At 37.5% G+C, this 20,548-nt stretch overlaps 2 protein-coding genes and 1 long non-coding RNA gene across 3 annotated transcripts in view; 2 read left to right on the forward strand and 1 right to left on the reverse strand.

The window, feature by feature from the left end:
* The window catches only part of GRIP1 (glutamate receptor interacting protein 1), a 348,068-nt gene extending 347,792 nt beyond the window's left edge, over nucleotides 1-276 (forward strand). The window contains exon 25 of the mRNA XM_088165624.1: nucleotides 1-276. Within this exon, the coding sequence (XP_088021750.1) occupies nucleotides 1-47 (47 nt within the window). The 3' untranslated portion in view covers nucleotides 48-276.
* Nucleotides 87-15,537, reverse strand: HELB (DNA helicase B). The gene is made up of 13 exons (XM_014893058.2): nucleotides 15,321-15,537; nucleotides 13,795-14,169; nucleotides 11,332-11,540; nucleotides 9,154-10,017; nucleotides 7,925-8,096; nucleotides 7,021-7,162; nucleotides 5,944-6,074; nucleotides 4,811-4,895; nucleotides 3,885-3,944; nucleotides 3,134-3,338; nucleotides 2,383-2,517; nucleotides 1,740-2,177; nucleotides 87-1,247 (listed from the first exon to the last, which is right to left on the reverse strand). The coding sequence occupies exons 1-13, from the start codon at nucleotides 15,511-15,513 to the stop codon at nucleotides 1,161-1,163; spliced, it is 3,096 nt and encodes a 1,031-aa protein (XP_014748544.1). The 5' UTR covers nucleotides 15,514-15,537; the 3' UTR covers nucleotides 87-1,160.
* LOC148223690 (uncharacterized) overlaps nucleotides 15,215-20,548 on the forward strand; it is a 16,700-nt gene continuing 11,366 nt past the window's right edge. The window contains exon 1 of the long non-coding RNA XR_015803982.1: nucleotides 15,215-15,462. This is a non-coding gene — a long non-coding RNA (uncharacterized LOC148223690). The remainder of the gene's footprint in view (nucleotides 15,463-20,548) is intronic.

The raw sequence follows: 20,548 nt of genomic DNA on the forward strand, positions 1-20,548 counted from the left end.
CACTGCCAGAAAAGGTCAGAATGACACTCACGGCTGAATCATGTTAGAAAAAAAGAACAGAAAACAAAATCTCCAAGGTTCATGAGTCACTTCAATATGTATTTTTATTTGTAACAAATAAGTATTAAACTGTAAAGTATTTTTGTACAAATTTAATACTTTAATAGCATGGTATTTATCGTCTATGTTATGGGTTTTGAAATTAAAAATGTTGCAAATATTTGTATGGAAAAACTGTATAAATTGAAATAAACAGTGATTTAAAGACATTAAAAATGAGGTAGTTTTTTGACTTTATATTTTTCTCCTAGTTTTAGAAAAAATACCATTTTTATATTTGTGGTATATTTTTTCCTACCCTACATGAAAAGAAAAAATTGTTAAAGGTAAGCAGGTTGTCCACATTGTAGTACCATGTGTCCGATGTTTGATTTAACATTCAATTTATTAATCTCAAAACTTCAAAGCAGCAGGTCCCATAGTACACATGAGAAAGTTGAAAGTGGAATGTTATTTGAACTCTGATTTGAAGTTTTGCTTTTCTTACCAAGATCATCAACAGCATAGAACTATTAGCTAAAACAGCAATGGCAAGTTCTACATCATAGAAAATGTTTTCTATGTCACTGATTGCAATTTCCTTGTTATGTCTATAACAAGATTAAAATCCATAATCCTTCAAAGCTTCATGGCCACAAATCTGCCACATCAGAAAAACCTAGATCCCTTTATAAACTGTTTGTTTAACTCAAGGAAACTGTAGTTTTGGCACATCAGTAAGAGCACCTCATCAATACTGTCACATTCGGAGATGGATAAATCTTGGAGGTGGATAAATTACATAAACAGCTAGGACTCTGTAAATCAAAATACATCCTTGTGTATTTTTTATGGGAACATCTGGATCCTTGAAGACCTGCCAGTTCATTCTTCAGCAAAACAGATGAATTACATGGTTTTTAATGACCAGTACACTAATGAATCTACTAAAAATGGATCACTGAAAATGTAAGAGGCTCAGCATAAAACAAGCTGTTCTTCACAGAACATGCAAAACCAAGAAAGCCTTTGAAAAGCACCTGCATATTCAGCTTCTCCATCCCAAAAATCTTGAACAGGTTCAGTAACGGTTCATACCAGGACCAATTAATAATTGTCTGTTAGCTTTTGAAAAGCTTCCTAGGAATTTGTGCCAAAGTTAAATTCTTAAGTCTGGAAGATCCAAGTGGGGATTCTTCTACTGTTGTCTGTCAAAACAAAATAAAAATGTTACCCACCTTTGAAACAGACCTACAGTATATTAGCTTCTTCAAAAAACGCTCTTTCTCCATGAGCTCAGAAATTAGATGCAAAAAAAAAAAATCATCTGTTAGCAGGTTTGACTTTATAAAAATCAATTTCAATTATTAAATTTTATATACATTGCTCACAGCATGTCACCTAAAAATTACATTTGTGCACAAACCATAAGATGATACAGGCTAAGCTGGCCAACAGATCACTCTCAGAGTAAAAACATGTATATACTACTATTGACATTACATCTTTATTTTCTGTATTAGCCATATATTGCTCTGCAAAGACATCTCCCAAATTTGACTGGATCACCAATTACTGGTCAACTTGAAAATTATTAAATAAATTTTAATAAAAAACAATCGTAACAGTGCCCAGGCGACTTGTGGTGGTGAAAGAATGCAAAAGTTTATTTTAAACTTTTTCAGTAAGGCGATACTTACAGAGGTTATTTTTGTAGCATCCTCAGATGCAGGAACTTGTCTTTTACATGGACTTAGCTGCAAACTGCCCATCTGCTTTTCACTGAGAACTGATGACCCTTCCTTAATCATGAGGTCACTTTCAAGTTCAGGTGGGTCAGGAGCACCTTGAGTAACAGAAACAGACTGAGTCTCGAGCTCTTGACTTTGCCAGCACTTCATCAGGGGAGAGGACATTTGTTTGGGACAGCTGTTTGTTTCTGCAATTGCCTCTCTCAAAAATCTCTGCAAACGCGTTTTTCTGGTTATCTCCTTGCTCTTTACTGCTCTCCTGAGGTGCAGCTCCTCAGCCATGATGTAGACACGGCAGCGTCCCCTGGTCACGGCTGTGTACACATGCTGCCAGTGCTGCCGGCCGGCATTGCCAACCACGTAGACAACGGTCCTTTCCTCAGAGCCCTGAAACGTGGAAGAATGCTCGTTCAAAGGCTGATCTCCAGGAAACAGTTAAAGACAAGAATGAGAAAGTAGGAGGCAATTGGGGATGCTCTCGAGAATATTTTCTATCCTGCATTCAAGGAATTCTGGTTTCAAATAAGTTTCTGATTCTTTCATGAGAGAATACTGTCTATTAGCTCAGCTCACAGCTGCTGTGTGTTTTTACCTGGAATGTGTGAATAGTTCTGGCCCAGGCATGCTTTATGTGACACAGCTTCCTCAGTGCCTTGTAGTTCACAGTGAATGTGGAGCCGTACATGCTGCTGATGGTCAGCAAGCGCTGCTTATCAATTTCTGTATCCTAAAGGAATAGCACAACACTCAGCAGTGAGTCTGGATCAGCAGCTGGAGCAACATCTCTACTTCCCCATTCTAGCTTTCCCTGAAATTACAACATCAACCAGCTGAACGTTTTAGAAGACACTAAACCAAATAAATTGCCATCTTTCACTGACCACCTTCAAGGAAAACAGTTTTCACTGTTTAGGGCCTACCTTAACTACTGATACTTTCACTGCTCAACTCACTGAACCCAGCAAAAAAATCAGTTTTTTGTTGCTGTTACTTTTAGGCCAGCTTGGTTTTCTGCCAGGGAAAACTAAAGCTGTAACATTACTCTTTCCTTCAGACTATGTAAAACAATCTATTTCAATTACAATGCATTTGACTATTTACAGAATCTATTTACACTGAACACAATCAGACCAGCTGAAACACATTATACAAGAAAAGCCCAGAATTGAGGTTTTTTGAATTCTCTATCATACCTTGCCTCTTTCATGCCTTTTACACGGTTGTTTAGGAGAACCAAGTAGGTATTATGGGCTAAACTTAAAAAGTGTGAATTGTTTTGTTTTGGGGGACAAATCATTTCCCACCAGGTTTTCTTTGTGCAGGTTCGTGCAGCAAGGACTTACCCCAGTTATGAAAAACACATCTCCATTGCAGAGTCGTTTGCCCTCCTCATCAGCCTCTGCGGTGAATGCAATTTCTCCACTTCTGCATTCCTGGCCATTGGGACCCTCTCCGACACCACAGGCTGCCAAGACATCCTTGAGATATACATTGCGTGTGCTGGCAATCTTGTCCCCCATCTGAAATAGAAGTCGATTCTTGTGGTCTCTAGGTCAGAGAAAGAAAAAGGGGAAAGTGTATTTACAAAGCGTGCATTACCATGTGTCAGTATTTTTTCTCTTTTCACTCTCTATACTTGACCCAGATTAAAAACTTCAATAATATTCAAAATAGTTAGGGTAACACATTCGTGTCTTGAAGTTCTGTGAAACCATTTGGTAAAAATCAGTAATATAGAGTAGCACAAAAATATTTCAGAATCTATTTAGAAATCATATAGTAGTAAAAAAAATATAACCTTGAGGGCTCTTTTTCATGTTGCTTTTATATGGATTTTGAATATTCAATAGCAACTTAAAATCTCAGGATTCGCATAGTGAATTTACCACTATTCAAAATGAGATTAAAGAACCCATTAAATAAATTAAATAAATTAAATTAAATTAATTTTATTGTATGAATGATTTATAACCTAATCAGATCTAGATGAAACATTGGAAGTTTTACAATCTTATTTTACGGTGTTGGCCCAGCTATAACACTTTCAAAACCAAAATTAGATTGGTCACAGGAAAATGTGAACCACTGGCTTACCTGGTTAAATGATTTGAATAGTGTTGGCAACAAAGTTCATTTATTAGATCACAATCTTGCCTAAATCATACAAAAGAAGAACAAAATCATGATATACAAAACATACAATTTCAAGCAATATCACATCAGCATTAGTTTATAAAGAATGGAAAAAGCTCCTTTTCTCTCTATCTTCCACCACCTATTAAGAACAACTACTTATTCAGAGTTTAGAAGACAGTGCAGTAGAGGAACAGTTTTGTCTAAATACCACAGAAAGTTTTTGCACTGTACACCTAGATTAGCTAGATTTCTATTTAAGAAGAAAAGTAAAGAAAAACTAAAACCTGGACAGATTATTTTCTGTGTCTGGATATATTAAAAACAGCAAGAAGATTTGTTTGCTTTTTAAAGACCTGGAATCTAAATTTTTAAATGCAGCTTAAGTACTTATATTCTAGGAGAATCAGACACAAAAATCAGTAACAACAGTATTGCACCTGAATGCAGACTGGAGAAAAAAATTGGTATCAGAGTTACTCAGCACTCACAAATCACTTATTAGCTAGCTGGGAGCCTGTAAGTAGTGCGTGTTTTTTACTTACTAAGAAAAGGTTCTTCACAATTAAAGGTGCAGGAGTTTTTTTCCTAAGTAGCCTTTTGTGCAGAACTCAAGGTTATGGACTATTGGTTCTAGAGCATATTAGCCCTTTTATCCCTTTAGTGTGTACTATAGATGCTCCTGTGATTACTAACTCCCAATCTTTCTTCAAAGTGTGTTAGAGCCCTACATCCCACCCTTCTTAAGTGGTGAGTATTCCAAGTATCTAGTAGTTTTATGCTATTCCCACTAGTCTCTCCAACTCAACACATTCAGCTAGTTTTAGATTGTGGCTGCTAGCAAGGATTTTTTTCAAGGATTTTTGTCTGCCTGCACATTCCGTTACCTTCTGAAAGCAATGAATTGTGATTGTTTGGCATCCTCTAATCCTGGCCCTTTTTTAAGTAAAATCTTTATTGCAGTTTGTAAATCTGTTTTTAAAGACATAAAAGGTAAGACATAAAAATACCCAGAATTTAAAAAATAAAAATATAATTCAATATGAAATTGTCTTTGCTTATTTCTTGCTTTAATGGCATCTCAATTTGTTTAAAACAAAACAAAAAAGAAACAAAAACGCCCCTCAAAAACTCCCACACAAGATGACACACCCCCCAAAGAAACATAAATGCACCACAAAACACCCAAGAAAACATCATGCGGTTAATCCACTATTAAAATCTGAGAAACAACAGTATGAAAAGAAGCAAATTCTTATTTCTGTGTTAAACAACAGCTGCCTAGAGCATATTTCATGCAAAATAAAGTTTTGATACAGCACACTGAAGAGGTAAAAATAAAATATTTTCAAGCCACAGATCTATATACTTGGATTTCACAGAAGAAATGTACTTTCAGTATTCTGTTTGCTGAGTATTTTGCTACAGTAAGATAAGGTGATAATGTTTGTATTATTTTTTTTCCACATTGCCCTTGAAGCTTTTTGATGCATATAAAAGAGAGGCCACTCAATCCGCTTATACCCAATAAATGTCAAAAAACCCCAGTAAACAATGGCTCTAGACCTGATACCAAAACATTTTACAAGAAATACTGGCATCCCTTCTTAGAATTTTCCTAACTCAATTCTACAGCTGGGAGCACATTCCTGTCCAGCACACCATACTGTTACAGCCGATTTTTATTCAAATGATTCACCTCTGTATCAACACAGAAAATCTCTTAAGGTTTGACAGTTCCAGCTACAATACAAAAAGACAACCACATTCAATTACAGTGGTGGAAGCTGTCCCCCCCTTTTCAAAGTCTAACTGGTGAGCTGGAGCTCTACAGCCCATTCTTTGCACTTACAGGTCTTGCTGCGTGCACTTACAGTATGCAAAAGACAAACTATGAACGTAGCATTTAAATTTATACAACAAAACCAGACTAAAATCTTCCCAAAATTTTTGTTCCAGACAATAGTCTATGGTTTACCGAAGGGAAAATCAAAATCACAAACTGACTGTACACACATACTCTCACAATTCCCACCAGCAGGCAAAGCAATAAAAATAAATTTCTTCTCCGGGGTTGGCATTGTCATTTCCTCATTCCAAGCAGAAACTTTCAGCACCTCATCAAATTCAGGAAGCTGCCGGTGAGAGATTCTGGAGAGCGCATTGGAGGGAAACAGAAAAGTTATTTACAGTTAAAGAATTCCAGCATATCATCATCTGCATCAGCATGAAGTTCACCACTTACAAATTTTTTGTCATCTACACTACATGCCCTGAAAACTCTTTCCTCAGAGCACGACTTAATTTCACATTGAAAAAATTGGTAGTTTATTCTCTAAATCCTCCTTCACTGCAGCAGATATTTAGTATTACTCATATCATTCTTCCCATGGGAGCAAAATGCAATAAAACAGCAGTTTTATCAAAAAGTAAGTAAGAATGTTTGTAAAACATTTAGTAGTTCTGGGCATCTTAAAATGTTCAAAATATTCTAAAATTCAATTACCATCAAAACCTAGAATTTGTTCTTAGAGGTTTAAAAAAGAAATCAGGAACTGATAAGAAACAGGATTATTTCCAAAACAAAAGTAATGCAAATGCTGGAAACATTTAGACTCTTTAGGTATTTATACAGAAAAAAATAGAAAGAAACTGTGATATAATACCCCTTTACATCTAGACTCTCCAATCAATTCAGCCTGTTTTATTTGTTGTCACACTTGTCAGCAATGTCTTTAAAACTTCCTTTCTAGGGGAGCAATTGTAAGCCATTTTAGAAGGCATAAAGTCAGTTGTGCATTTACAATTCATTTGAAAACAACAAAGAGTATGTGATAGCATAATAGTGAAATACGTCCCATAAAATTCAGGTGCATTCCAGCACACGCACTTTTTTGTCCAAGACATTCTTCTGAAAAAATCTGGTTTTGTTCTTGTTTTGGGCGTTTGTTTGTTTTTAAAAAACAATGTTACGGATTTGGACTAAAAAAACTAACAGAAGCAGTACTAGAATCAAACCTGGATGCACTGCTATTTGCAGGTAAAAGGCCAGGCAAGAATGACAAGAATTCTTCACACACACATCAGGATATCCTACCTCGATGCATTATCTACAATTAGTTGAGATTCAGCTCTGTGGTTAGTTCGCAGTTCCACAGAAAAGCCTCTTGATTTTAGACCTTCAAAGATATCAGCTAACATGTTTCCTGGGTCTATGCTTGGTAGCTGTCTAGTATCACCTAAACAAAAGGCACGTTAGCTTTCCTGAGAAGGAATAACATATCATCTGTTGAAAATTGTCTTTAAAAGAAACAGCACTGGAATGAATAAATACTCAAGCCTCTAGATAGTACCATCCATCCTTAACACAATTCACATGAAATAAAACTTTTAAGAACGTAAGAAACTTTGGGAATAATGTTGTCGTGTAGTTTAAGTTTTTTTACACTCCAGTAATGCTTTACTAGCAAAAAAGTGCAAATCCCTCTGTTTGATGAGCACTGACAGTGATCACATCTTATTCAAACACACTTTGAAAGCTACATTTTTAAAAACAAATGACATAAATGGCATGTAAAAAAGGAAACCTCTAAGAAGGTATAAAAATTTGACTTTACATTTCTTTGCTTTCCCTTTTAAATTAAAACAAGATGATCCTAGCATTAAGAATGGCATGAAAACACCCTTCTAACATACGACTCATATGCTAACAATAGCTCCTTCAGATTTAAGGAAATCACAAGTTTCCCAGTTGCAAGATGTAATAACCTACCACGTGGAAGTCAGAATAAGACAAAACAGGTAATAGAGATACTGATACTTTCATGCTGACATTTGGAAAATTGTCTCTCACCTGACCTTAAGAAATAGCAGAAGTATCCAAGTACAGAACAATGTAACATTCTGAGGTTTTTAAGAGACTCAGAGGGAGCTCTGACACTTACATTGTACCTTGTGCATTATTAAACATTGTATAATACTGAATTTGCTGTTTCACTTACCTAGAATAATAAGTTTAGCAAGCTGAGCATGCTCACACAAGAGTTTTAAAACTAAACTAAGAATGTATACAGACACCAAACTTCCTTCATCCACAATGAGAACTGTAACTGCAGAAAACTTCCACGGCTGTGTTTGCTCACTCCATCTCCATGATTTAAAACTATAGATAATCTAGAAACAAATAAAAATAAAGCAAACTCTGACACTAATCAACTGTAAACTACATTATAAAAGTAAACACTGTGGTATCATCTAACGTAGGTAGAGCTATTATCTAAAATTCTGAGCTTACACCTGCAAAGACTCAGAAGACTCAATCAGTCTTATTTTCCTCATCAGTGAATACACTTCTAGCTGAGATTAATGACACTGACTTACATAAAAGCACAGTCTTTTTTTTCCTGAAGGAGTTGTTAAAGACACAAGGTCAGCCATTACATTGCTCAGTAACAGAACACCTCCTACTGCAACTTGCTGTCATTAGTAATACCCAAAATTGCAGGGGGAAGGGGAACAGGCAACTAACTATCCACTCCCTAAAGATAAAATAAGCCAACAGTACTTTTTATGTTATAATTTCTACTTATATGAGTTATTCCACAGCTCTAATGTCTTCTTGGCATCTTTTGCTACCTATAACTGCAACCAAACTTAGGCCTAAGTTTATTAACAAAGAGTTTGCTTTCTACTTTTTTCTAAAAAATATTCCATAATACCATTAGTTAATTAAGAACATTAACATTACCATTAACATCAATTAAGCAAACACTGTGCAAATGAAATTTCTCTCATTATTCAATCCCAAGCTATTGATCTTTTCATGTATGTGCTGCTATGATTGCTAGGCAACAGGATCCTAGAAAACAGCTCTACCATCTAGAAATTATTTTTGTCTGCATTAAAATAAAATGCAAAACTGAGAAGCTGAAAAAGCCAGATGCCCAGAAGTTTCAGATGTATATAAATAGAAAAGAAACCAAAGTTACCAAATAATGTATTTCAAATGACTGATTTATGATTCCCCAAAACATAACGCTGACAAGCTGTACCCAAGCACTAATAATGATAATGGGCTACACATTTCGTAAGGAGAAGTTCAATAACAAGCTTTTTTTTTTTCCAAAACAAGAATGACAGTGCCAAAAGGTGTTTCAGAACTTAAATAATAAAAAAAAAAACCAACAACAAAAAAAACCAAACAAGAAACAAATCACAAAACAAACCTTACCTGATGCAGTGTATATGCAGGAAGCTGCGTTTTTTCTCTCAAAAGACTTGCTGCCCTCCCTGTAGGTGCCGTGAATAGTACATTCAAAAATTTTTTTGCATACATATTCTCTGATTCCCAGTGGTGATCAAACGTATTCCATTCCTCAGATGCATCCAAGTCTTTTTCAAAGTCCTTAGAAGCAGCTTCCACTTCTATTTCCATCTGCTTTAAATGACGAAAAAGGCAGCTAACTATTGTACTCTTCCCACAGCCTCCTTTTCCACTTATGATTGTTACAGGATTAGAACAAATTTTTTTTACAGCAATCACTTGATCTTTGTCTACCTCTGCTTTACTCTGGATACCAGACACAGAGCCCACCTCCTTTTCAGGAAAGTGATTTTCACCATTATGATTGTCTGGAATATTTTCCTCCATTTCATGTGCCTGGGTAATATTTATTTTGTTATCTACTGTTTCTCTTGGTGACTCAGAAATGCTAAGTATCTTTTTCACATCCACGTCCAGTTTCCATGTGTCATTTGACAGAAGGTCACCTATACACATTGCAATATCTTTTTCAGATTTGTAAAGATGAGGCAGAAACACCATCTTTTTTTCCCTAATCACTACATTCTGATCTTTCAAAAATTCAAGAGACTGCCAAACATGCTCAATGGACATGTGTTTGGATACAAAACGAGCTAATTCATCTTGATCTTCATATGTGTGTCCCATTCGTCTACAGTGTGTCTTGAGTTGATCATACAGAATTAATGCATTCTTCTGCAAGTCAGGAATCTTCCAGAGGAGATGTTCACACTGACAGAAGGCAGCCCACGTTGCCTCACAGTGAGGAAGGTTCAATTCCTTATACATAATCTTCTCCCCAGAAAGAGTAAAAGCAAACAAAGATTTATTTCAGAAGATGTTAGCCTCTTGCTGAATAAAATTCCTCCTAGTAAATACAAATTTCAATTCAGAGGGTAGAAGTTTGCAAAAATGTATGTATTTTTCATAAAGCAAAATACTTAAAAGTAACCTGGAATAATTCCTTTTAGTCACCCTTCTGTATGAAACAGGAACTTTAAAAATAAAAAACCTGGCACAGAAATTGGGTATTAGGGAGAACTTGTGCACACCAAATTATACATTTTCATGTAAAGGTACATAAACTGTAGAAACAGAGCAGAGGAAAGCCATTGGCCAGAATACTGTACCCAATTCTGAACATGTTCGAAAAATATGCCACCGGTACAGACACTACCATGAAATAGTGAAAGATTGAGATGTGCAAAACAGATGAACTATTGAGAGCAAGAAAAATTAATTGCACTTGCTCAGTTGTAAGAGAAAAAGCTAAAGAGAGCCTTCAAGCAATAAAAAACTGCAGTGAGAATGCAGGTCCTTGAAGCGAGACAGCAACAAGTCCATATTGCATTAAAGAATGGTCAAACTGGACATCAGGGAAATCTTAAAGGAAATTATGTGAAACACTGGAATATACTGGCGACCCTTCTGAATCTCTGAAATTAGAGCTCTTAAAAACAAGTCAGAACATCCATCAGTAAAGCATTGGGGGCCTAAAGCAGAGGGAAAACCAACGACATTTGTGAACAACTAAAGCTGTAGCTCCCTTGTGAAGCACGGGACTGCTAAGGTGAGGTGCAGCAACAAAGCTCAAGGCAAGCGCAGCAAAGGAAAACAGGAAGGTAAGCAACCACTGCAAATTCCATTACAAAAACAAACTACATTACAAAAACAAACTACCGGACCAGATGACCTCCTACAGAGAAACTTACCAACCTTATTATGAAAGCATATTGTTCTATGTGTTAGGAACAGAAAGTCTCACCACTATAAAATTGAAGAGAACAGTTGAGGATTTTAAAATAGCTAACTTTTAGCCCAGATACCTCAAGCATTTAATTTTCTGTCCCTTGTAGAAAATACTAAACAAATGGTTGTAACAAAACCACTTTCCAAATCTTCTGAGATTAATTTATTCTAGACCAACTAGAAAAACAACACCTTTTGCTAAAGTTGAGTCCAGTACATCATCCATTTCCAAATGAACTACACTTAGCCCCTACAAATGCCCATTGAATCAAGTGAACCCAACTAAAGCAGCATTGTATTCTAATGCACCTCAAACACAGCAAACATCGTATTTTTACCGTACGTAACATTACTTACCCTGCTGAATCCCAGTTTCCATGGCTCATCCTTTAGTATCTCATTCAATTTTGTTACCATCTCATCAGTTACCTCCTCATCACCTGTATCAGCCTTTCTTTGCCAACACATCTTATCTAACAGACAGCAAAAGTGGCGTGGCAGAAGAATCGGCAAGAACTCCAGCATCCTCGGAAAAGCCAGAGCTCCCAATACCGCCTTTCCTGCAACTGCACACACCATAAACACAGGAAGTTTTATGCCATATACAAAGATTGCTGCAAAACAATTTATACCGACTCTGGCTTCATCCTTCAGCCTCCCCTATAGCCAAGACATCACAAATTTCTCTCTTTTTCTTACTTTTCATAACCCTTTTCAAAATTTTTTATGTCTGTTTTCCCTGAACTGCCTTTGGAAAAAACAGTGTAAACAGATGACATAAAACCAGCAACTAAATGTACTCACTTGGAAAATACATATCATGCACTTGGTTTAAACTGCATACTCAACAGCATTTTGTAGAAAGTCAGTTCAGACCTCACCACGCCTGCCTCTTACCTAGAAGTAATTTTCATACAAATGTACAGAAGAACCCTTCAAATTCAAAATAAGAAAAGAGGCTTCTAAATTTGTAGTAACAGATCAGTAGAGGAACTTACAAAAAAAGTGCTCTCCACTGGCTTTCTCAATGACCCCAAAATTAAGCTATTGCTTTCTCTGTTTACATTAGTCATGGGCTGAAATGAATAATGAAACTGATCTGCTCTATATTTTGTTTTAAAAAGTGATTTCAAAGGAAAGAAAAACAAATTTAAGAAGACAGACTTTCAGAAGCTTTATCTCTTGGAAATAAATAGGCTATTTTTAGTTAAGTGTTAAGGAAAATTTAAAACGCTAATTTTGCTCACTTAAGTACTTTTTCTGATCACTGTCTTGTCTCATAAAGACAAAAATAAAACCTTTTCCCTTTTACGCAAGTACTTAATTTACATGTAAATCATCAATATACACAATTTCCACACACAGAAAAATACTATGAGGGCTTGAAGAACATACTACTTGAGTACATAACAATTAATCACAACAAAAAAAAAATTTACAACACTAGCAGTAGCAACTGAGGTAGGGGAATGGTCTATATAGAGAAAGATTAAAGCTTAAAATGTAGCAAATTAATTTAAGATAGATACTAGAACAAAATCACCAACTACTAGAAGGATGAAGAGAGTACATAGGCATACTGTACAATCTTTTCTGTAATTAAAAAAAGAGAACAAAAATCCTGAAAGCCTACAGAACTCTGAACATTTTCTTCTCCTTACACATGAGATTCGAAGTAAAGTCAGTTTAAGTCCAGCAGAGGTTCTGAACTCTCCTGTTACATGTAATTTGACATCCAAAAGCGTCACCTCCATCATCTGACCTGACACTGCCCACTAAACCAGGTACTGGAAAACTTTGCTTGCTTACACGTAACAGTAGGTACACCCAACCTGTCTGTACAGTTGTGGAAACAGATCATCAGAGCAAAACAAGAGCTCTTAATGTCACACATCCTGACTTTCTCTGCATTCGTGTTTTGCTTCAGACCAGCTAAGTCTGGTCCCACAGACTGAATGCCTGTTATGGATCAGAGTACCTCAGGAATAGAAGTGGAACACGTCATTTGGGTTTCATCCAGCAGGGACACAGTCAGTACTTTCAGAGACTGCAGCACAGTGGGGACAAGGGGGCACACTCCTGATCCAATCTTTAACACTCAGGTAGTCATGCTCATGTAATCACACCAACATTGCCCAAAACAGCATCTTCAGAAGTCTGAACTATCTCCACGTGGACACACTCCAGTGCTTCCACACTCTGGTCCCAGCCATACCAATCTGCTGACAGGATTCAAACATACCTAGATAATCCATTTAGTGCAGCTGATTAGGACTAGGCTGAACTCCTTCACAGATCTCTGCACTACAGAGAAGCACCTATACCACATTTGAACATGTGCCAGCCCTAAAAAGCCATTGCCACTATGCTTAAGTGGTGCTGAACCCATTTTTCAATAAGTCTTCCCATAGCTGAATAAACTAGAGGAAGCATCAGTGTCTTCACATCATAGAATCACAGAAGCATAAAATGGTTTGGGATGGAAGTGACCTTAAAGATCAACTAGTTCCAAACCCCTGTCACTGGCAGGGACACCTTCCACTAGACCAGGTTGCTCAGAGCCTCATCCAGCCCAGCCTTAAGCACTTCCAGGGATGGAGTATCCCTAGCACAGACATTCTACTTAACCCACAGAATACAGCAAAGTCCTTCTGTATGCCTATCTTTAACTGATCAGTTGTCCTACTGTCTTGAAATACTTTAAAATAAAAGATTAATTTGAATATGCATTTCAAATGAATACATGTTCGTTTGAATGCAGCATATAAGAGAGAACTCCTCAGCTTATAAAACAATTAAAACAGCACAGGATACACCTACATGACTTTGAAACATAATAGAAGATGTCGTAATCCTTGGTATCTCTTTGGATCTTCCTTGGCGGTAGCTGTGAAACTTGGAACTGTTTTAGATTTTCTTCAAGATTGCTAAAACTCAGTACAGACTCCATAGGAAGCCAAGCAAAAAACTGTTCTTTCCAATTTTCCGGAACATCACATTCCTTAAGAAAGAGTGAAAATACTTGTCGGTTGTTTTCTTCTACATCAGTCTGCAGAAAATACGATGGATATCCTTGCACAAAGTACTTCGACCCCATTTTTTTAACTTTAACATTAACTTTCCACCAAGGATCAAGTAATGGAAAACGTCCAACTACTTCATACTCCTTTTTGGTGCTGCATTCCTGTATAATAACTGAAGTATTAAAAAGAAAAATCCAGTGTTAATTGACAGTCATAAAAATTAAAAGTTTGTGTTGATTAAAAGAGTTTTGTTGGTTCAGTGCTTTTTTTTGTCTTTTTTGTAAGTTGCAGTAGTAAAAGTAAAGAAGGGTTTTCATAAACTCCTGATGCCAGCCTCTCCACTAATATTTAAAACAAAAAAAAGAAACCAAACTCAGAAACAAGCACTAAAACTCCTTCTCTAAGGATGAGGAATCAATCTTGCCTATGAATTTATTAAACTAATTAAATACGTACTATTATGGATTACTATTTATTCCAACCCAAGTTTACAACTGAATTTTAAACAGGTTTATCACAAAATATTCTATCACAATGCCTGCATAACCTTCAGATACGTTTGTAGACCAAGTATTTCCCATGACTGAAACCACCAAAATTAGAGGGAATTAATATAATAAATTCTTAACATTTTTATGACCTGGTTTGCCTCCTCTTTGCCTTCAAAAAAATAACACACCATTCCCTGATCGACAACTGAGGACCAATTGCTATGATCAGAACAAAGTGGGCACCTATGTTTAGCAGGGCTCCTTCCTCACCAGGACAGCTCTTAGGTCTGCAATAACTTATTTATTTCTCCCTGGTCATTTGGCTCAGTTTAGCCATTTTAAAAACAACTTGCAGATAAAATACTTTTTAGGCAGAGGTTGTTCCAACTTCACCTACTTTTCTAAGCTCTAAGTAGAAAGTTGGAAACCATTAACATCAAGTACCAACACTCTCCTATGTAAAAAAAAAAAAAAAAAAAAAAAAATTGTGTAAAGTTAACTTGAATGGGAAAACCTTATATTTCCTTACTGTTGCAATTCTGTGCCCGTAGAAGAGCACAGATCACGCTTCCCTTCCACTACCCGTTCATCACCTTCGGTTCCCTGTCCCTTCGCCTGCGACCACTTCACACAAACGGCCGAGCAAGGCCCGTTCCCACGTGGGAAGTGCCGCGCTCGGGCGGACGGGCGAGCCAGGGCCCAGCCCCACCTCCCCCGCCGCCATTCCCACAACGCTGGGCCCCTCTCGCCTCCCGGCGCCCTGCGCGAAGCCCCGACGCCGTGCAGGGAGGGTACCACAGCCCGCCCCGGTCCGGCCTGGCCTAGCCCTCACCGGCGCGGCGCGGGGGCAGCGCGGCCGACAGCTCCCGCCCGGCGTCCGCCAGGAGCGCATCCTCCGCCAAGACCGGCTCCTCCTCGAAGTCCTCGTCGCTCTCCTCCTCGTCGCCCGCCGCCTCACAGCGCAGCGGCCGCAGGTACCCCCACAACTCTAGGGGCGCGCCCCGCTCCCCGCCGGACCGCGCCATGCCGCCCCCGACGGAAATCTCCCCGCCCCCGGGGAAGGGCGGGCCGGCGGGCGGGAGCGGCCCGGGGAGGTCGGGGTAGTCACGAGCCCCGAGTCAATTTTTTTATTTTTTAAATTTTTAACAATACTTTGGAACATATTCTCTGTCTTTACATGACCCCTATCACATAATCCGTCAGATCAAAACATCACACTTCCAGTATATCCGATTATACTCGGCAGCTGCCCCCAGAGTAATTTAATGTTACGTATTACTGGCAAATTGTTCTCCGGAAGGCCCTCATTGGAAATCACCCTTCCTTCCCTACACTGCAACTCTGCCAGTTTCTGCTTAGTTTTTGCTTTTGCTCAACTCCATTTCCTTGCCTTTTCTGAAACTTCATGACAGTTCATTGATGAAATACCAAGCCTTCTCATAATCAGTATTGATCTCTCACTGAAGTCCCCCAGAAATCTTGCTATCCAGTCAGGAAAGCAACCTGTTTTAAACTGATTTTCACTGGTTAGTAGTTAGCAGGATAATATTTGTATGCTGTTACATAGCTCTGCTTTTTAGTTGTATTTTTGCATGTTCACACCACTAGCAAGCATATGTTTTCATCAATGAATTAAGTTTTGTAAGATTTATTTTTTTAAAAAATCATTTTGCTGACCCTTATGTTTTGATTTGCCCTGTCTTTAGTTTTTTAATTATTTTCTTCCAATTTCTTCTTTGTTTTACTTTATACTGTCACACAGTACACTGGAAGTCACCGTGGATCTTGCTGCTGCTTCAGAGTACTGGCAAGCGGATTAAAGGAGATGCAAAAGCAGCAGGTGCTGGTGCAATATTGGTGGATTCTTCTGATTGAGATTAAATAACTAGGTGGTTTCGCACCCCAAAAGACCAAAGTGCAACATAGAAATGTCCCAAGTACTACACTAAATAGCATGCAGCGAATAATTTGCCCAGCTTCTGAGAAGCTGTCAGCAGCATAGACATACCTTTCAGAACAGTAGCATAGATTATTCATATGTGTGTTTAGAACAAGTGATGTATAATAAAAGAGATCAATATGCAACTATTACTTTTGGTCTAACCTAAAAGAGACAGAAATCTTTTCCAGATTGTTTCAGGCCTCCTTCCCATGCATGATCCAGGAGGCCTTCTACCCGCAGGACTACCCTACAAAGAATGTCCACCTCTTTCCCATCTTCCTCCTTACAAAATTAAAAGGCCTTCGGCTCTCTCACACAGAAGTGTGGGACTCTCCCTCTATCCTGATGTGGTTCTCTGCCGCTTCTCCATCTCTGGGAGTACCTACATTACTGTATCAAAGTAATACCTGTAACATGACAGAGATGTGTAAATACTGCTGTTACTGTTTTAAAACCCAGTTGCAAGTCTCATGCACACATAAGAATATTGAAATAGTTGTTTTCAGTTCTTATGTGATAAATACTGGGATTCTTTCTCCAGCTTTATTCACAGATAATGAAGCAACTGCTTTACATGGCAGGCTGAAAACACATGGCCTATAAAAAGGAGACATGAGAGGGGATGGAAACAGATGCTAATTTTAAAAACTTAAAGCATTAGCTTACTGATGTGTTTAATGGTGTTAGGCAGTCATACATCTGAATCAGTGCTTTAAGATACTTTTTTCATATGAAACATCATTTCACATTTAACTATGTATTTGTTCAAGTGAAACTGGATATCTGACTGCCCCAGTCTATTCTGAAAATTCAAATTTAATACTGTATTCAGCAAGGCTGACTGGAATTTCCTTGTCTTTCTACAATCCATACTACATATGCTGAATTTCTGTATGATGCCTTACATTTCCATTTCTCATTATCATCCAGTAGGATGCATCCTGGTTATGAATGGCTTTATGTGTGCTCAGTTTTATTAGGTAAGGCTTGATTTTCAAAAATATTACTATTTGCCGCTCATGTGAAGTCAGATTGGCTTTCTAGTGATAGGTGAGGATTAGATATTTTTTTTTAATATTTGAGACTAAATGTTTTGCTTCTTTCAGGAAAGGAAATGAAATCTTGAGATTTCAATGTGGATCAATTGGTTGAACTTCAGTCCCTTTCCCTGCACTTAATGTCATCCCATTCACTTTTATTGTTTTCACTTAATTTCAGAATCTTTTTCTTTTTTTTTCTTAAGCATTTAATTTCTTCAGTTTCTTCTCGCACCTCATTTCATCTCAGTACTTTTTGTTGTAGTCACTCCATTTTCAATTTTTTAAATTGCATTTTATTTTATCATATCTCCTTTCCAGATTATTTGTTACACTTTGTTCTCTGATTTCAAGACTTCATTTCCTTTCCTGTCACTAAGGTTTTAAATCGTACTTTGAAAAATACTTGGAAACCTTAGATAGCCTTTGGGAACGAGCTTATTCTCCATCATGTCTTGCTTCAAATACCACCCTAAAATTCAAGAACGTACAGTAAACAGAAACATGCTTTGATAGCCCTTTGATTTCATCTTCCAATGCACCATGATATCACTGTCATGATAATCCATTTTTCTTAATGTATAATCTGTCATGACACTAAAGAAGTTAGTGTTATTCTTCTGTCCATGGAGAAAAAAAACCTGTTTATAAATTTGAACGCAATATCAGTGCATTCAGTGAAAAAAATGCAAATCCCTGAAAAGCAAAGTCATGATGAACAATGAGAGATAATTTGCTGTCTCTCACTTCTTTGTGTCTTGTCCCACAATAGCAAATTTAATAAGAAATATGCCCATATAAATCTCCCTCTTTTACACAGGTGTGTGAAATCCTACTCTGAAAACAATTTTTAGAACATTCTGGCAGGTACCATTTATACTCTGAAGGGTTATATTTATGCCAGCCTCCAGATTTAAACTTGCTACATTTTTTAGTGTTTCCCCACACCAGACACCCTCTTTCACAGGATGACTAGCAGTTCATCTTCAAATCTGACTAGGACTGGGAGTAGGGGGGAGGGGATTCCCTAGTCTCAAATTTGCCTGCATATTCACTGCTTCCTCAATAGTGCTGGGATACATGACATTCCTGTCTGCTGAATCCAACAGTAAGCCTGAGTTTGCCATCTTGTAGCATCAACTGGAAGTCCTCAGAGGATGAAATTAGGTGATGTATCTAGCACAGCAGGAGGCAGGAGTAGCAGAAAAAGGGTTAAACTGCCATTCCTCGTGAGATGGAAAGGTTTAGGTTTTACACTGTGGTTTTTCAGGGTGTTATAGAGCAATCATATCCACAGAAATACTTCTCAGGAAGTGAAATTACAGACAACAACAATGCAGCCTAACTGCCTCTTGAGATATTATATTGAAATGCTGGACCAAAACTGCAATGAGCGGTCCATACTGCCAGCCATGAGCCTCCTGGTATACAAGGTCCACAAGTTGTCAGCTACCACCAGCATGACTTAATAGTGGAGCATGGTGATTTTTGAGATCTAGGGATCCCATAAAGACGTGTCAACATATGGAAGCTTTCAGAGGGTGGTGGCTAGTGAAAAGGGGCTGTAAAATGACTGCAGATTAATTGATATTTTCACTTACCAGTGTTTCTCATGTGAAATCTCTTCACTGCTGAGTGACATTTCTATAGATGAGGCAAAAAGTGGTAATTCCATTGACACTGCTTTTTCCCTAGACAATAAATTTCAGAAAATGTCAAACATGCCATAAATGAGATATATATGTCTCACAATCTTCATTACAAATCAGAATGGTAGAACTTGAGACATGTAAACGTTATATTTTTTTTAAAGTGAGAGTTTCTATAACAGCATCATATTGCAGCATGCTTAATTATAATCTAGAAGAGGGGTTTTCTGAAAACTTGATAGGTGTAAGGTAGAGCCCCCTGGTTAGGACAGATATAGTGATATAACTTGGAACTCCAGCACATTAGCAATAATGTTGAGCTCTGCTTAGAAAACATATTTGGCATTGTCACAGCTGTAGGAGTCAAGGCAGATTCTTTGCATTTAATTCAAAGCTTCAGAAGAAAACCAAGACAACCTTTTCATTCTTCTTTCCTCCTAAGCCCATGGAATGTTTGCAGCATCTGGCATGCATTTCCCTTTACAGAATGGTGATCTCATCGAAATGTGGGATCAGGGTCACTTTAGCTTAACCATACTGTTGCAGAGCATTTAAAAAAAATGGTTTACAAGTTATTACTTTCTGTCTGAGGGAGGAAAAAGCAAATCCAAGAGGGGAAAAAAGTCTGGATAAAATGGCTGCTGTTACAGACAACCCCTCCCCCAAAGTACTATTTGTATAATTAAATGTATGTGTACAAAGATTTCTGCTGGAATATATTACGTTCACCAGGCTTCATGTCATACTTGCGGGTTTGTATATCTCAGGAGAGAAATCCAGTACTGTTGTCTGATTCACCAGGAAGACATAAAGCCTCCCTTAACAGTGTTTTGCAGTAGGTAATACTTGAAGGTACTTTTTCTAAAATAGTCTGTATCTTGGTGGCTAATAGAAAAAATCTCCTGTTTATCCTAATGTGTTCCATTAATGAAAAGACTATGGAAAACAGAAACAACAACAAAACCAAAACCAAAACAAAAAACAAACAAACAAAAAAACCCCAAAAAACCAAAAAAACCCCCAAAGCAAAAAAAAAACCAAACAAAAAACCCCCCAACAAAACAACCAAATCCCCAGAAAATGAAAGACAGCCTTCTTAAGAAATGCCTGAAATTCTCCAGTTCTACTTATAAATTAAGGTATGGTTAACTTTAATGACCATGTGATAACATTTTGATTCACTTGTCCCTTCCTGCCCTCCCTCACCCCCTTCCGCAACATCATTTCATAATTAATGGTGTCGGGAAGAAATGAGTTGCATAAGTCTGCATTTTTGCAAGAGAATCCAAGACTTATTCTTTATGTTTATAACTTAGAGTGCTAAGCTACGTTGTTCTGTGATGGTGTAATCTCTACATTCCTGGTGAACCACACGCAAAAATCTTGTTAATAAACTCCATATTAAATAGAAAGAAATCTCAGAAAAGGAAAA

Source organism: Sturnus vulgaris, chromosome 5 (assembly GCF_052056855.1).
Source record: "Sturnus vulgaris isolate bStuVul1 chromosome 5, bStuVul1.hap1, whole genome shotgun sequence".
Lineage (NCBI taxonomy): Eukaryota > Metazoa > Chordata > Aves > Passeriformes > Sturnidae > Sturnus > Sturnus vulgaris.

Excerpts from the sequence above, each read along its gene's own strand:
- HELB (XM_014893058.2), bottom strand. The coding sequence starts at position 15,513 with ATGGCGCGGTCCGGCGGGGAGCGGGGCGCGCCCCTAGAGTTGTGGGGG. Across the intron at positions 2,518-3,133 it reads ATGTGTTTTTCATAACTGGG|GATACAGAAATTGATAAGCA; the intron begins GTAAGTCCTTGC and ends CTATTCCTTTAG. Across the intron at positions 1,248-1,739 it reads ATGCTACAAAAATAACCTCT|ACAACAGTAGAAGAATCCCC; the intron begins GTAAGTATCGCC and ends TTGTTTTGACAG.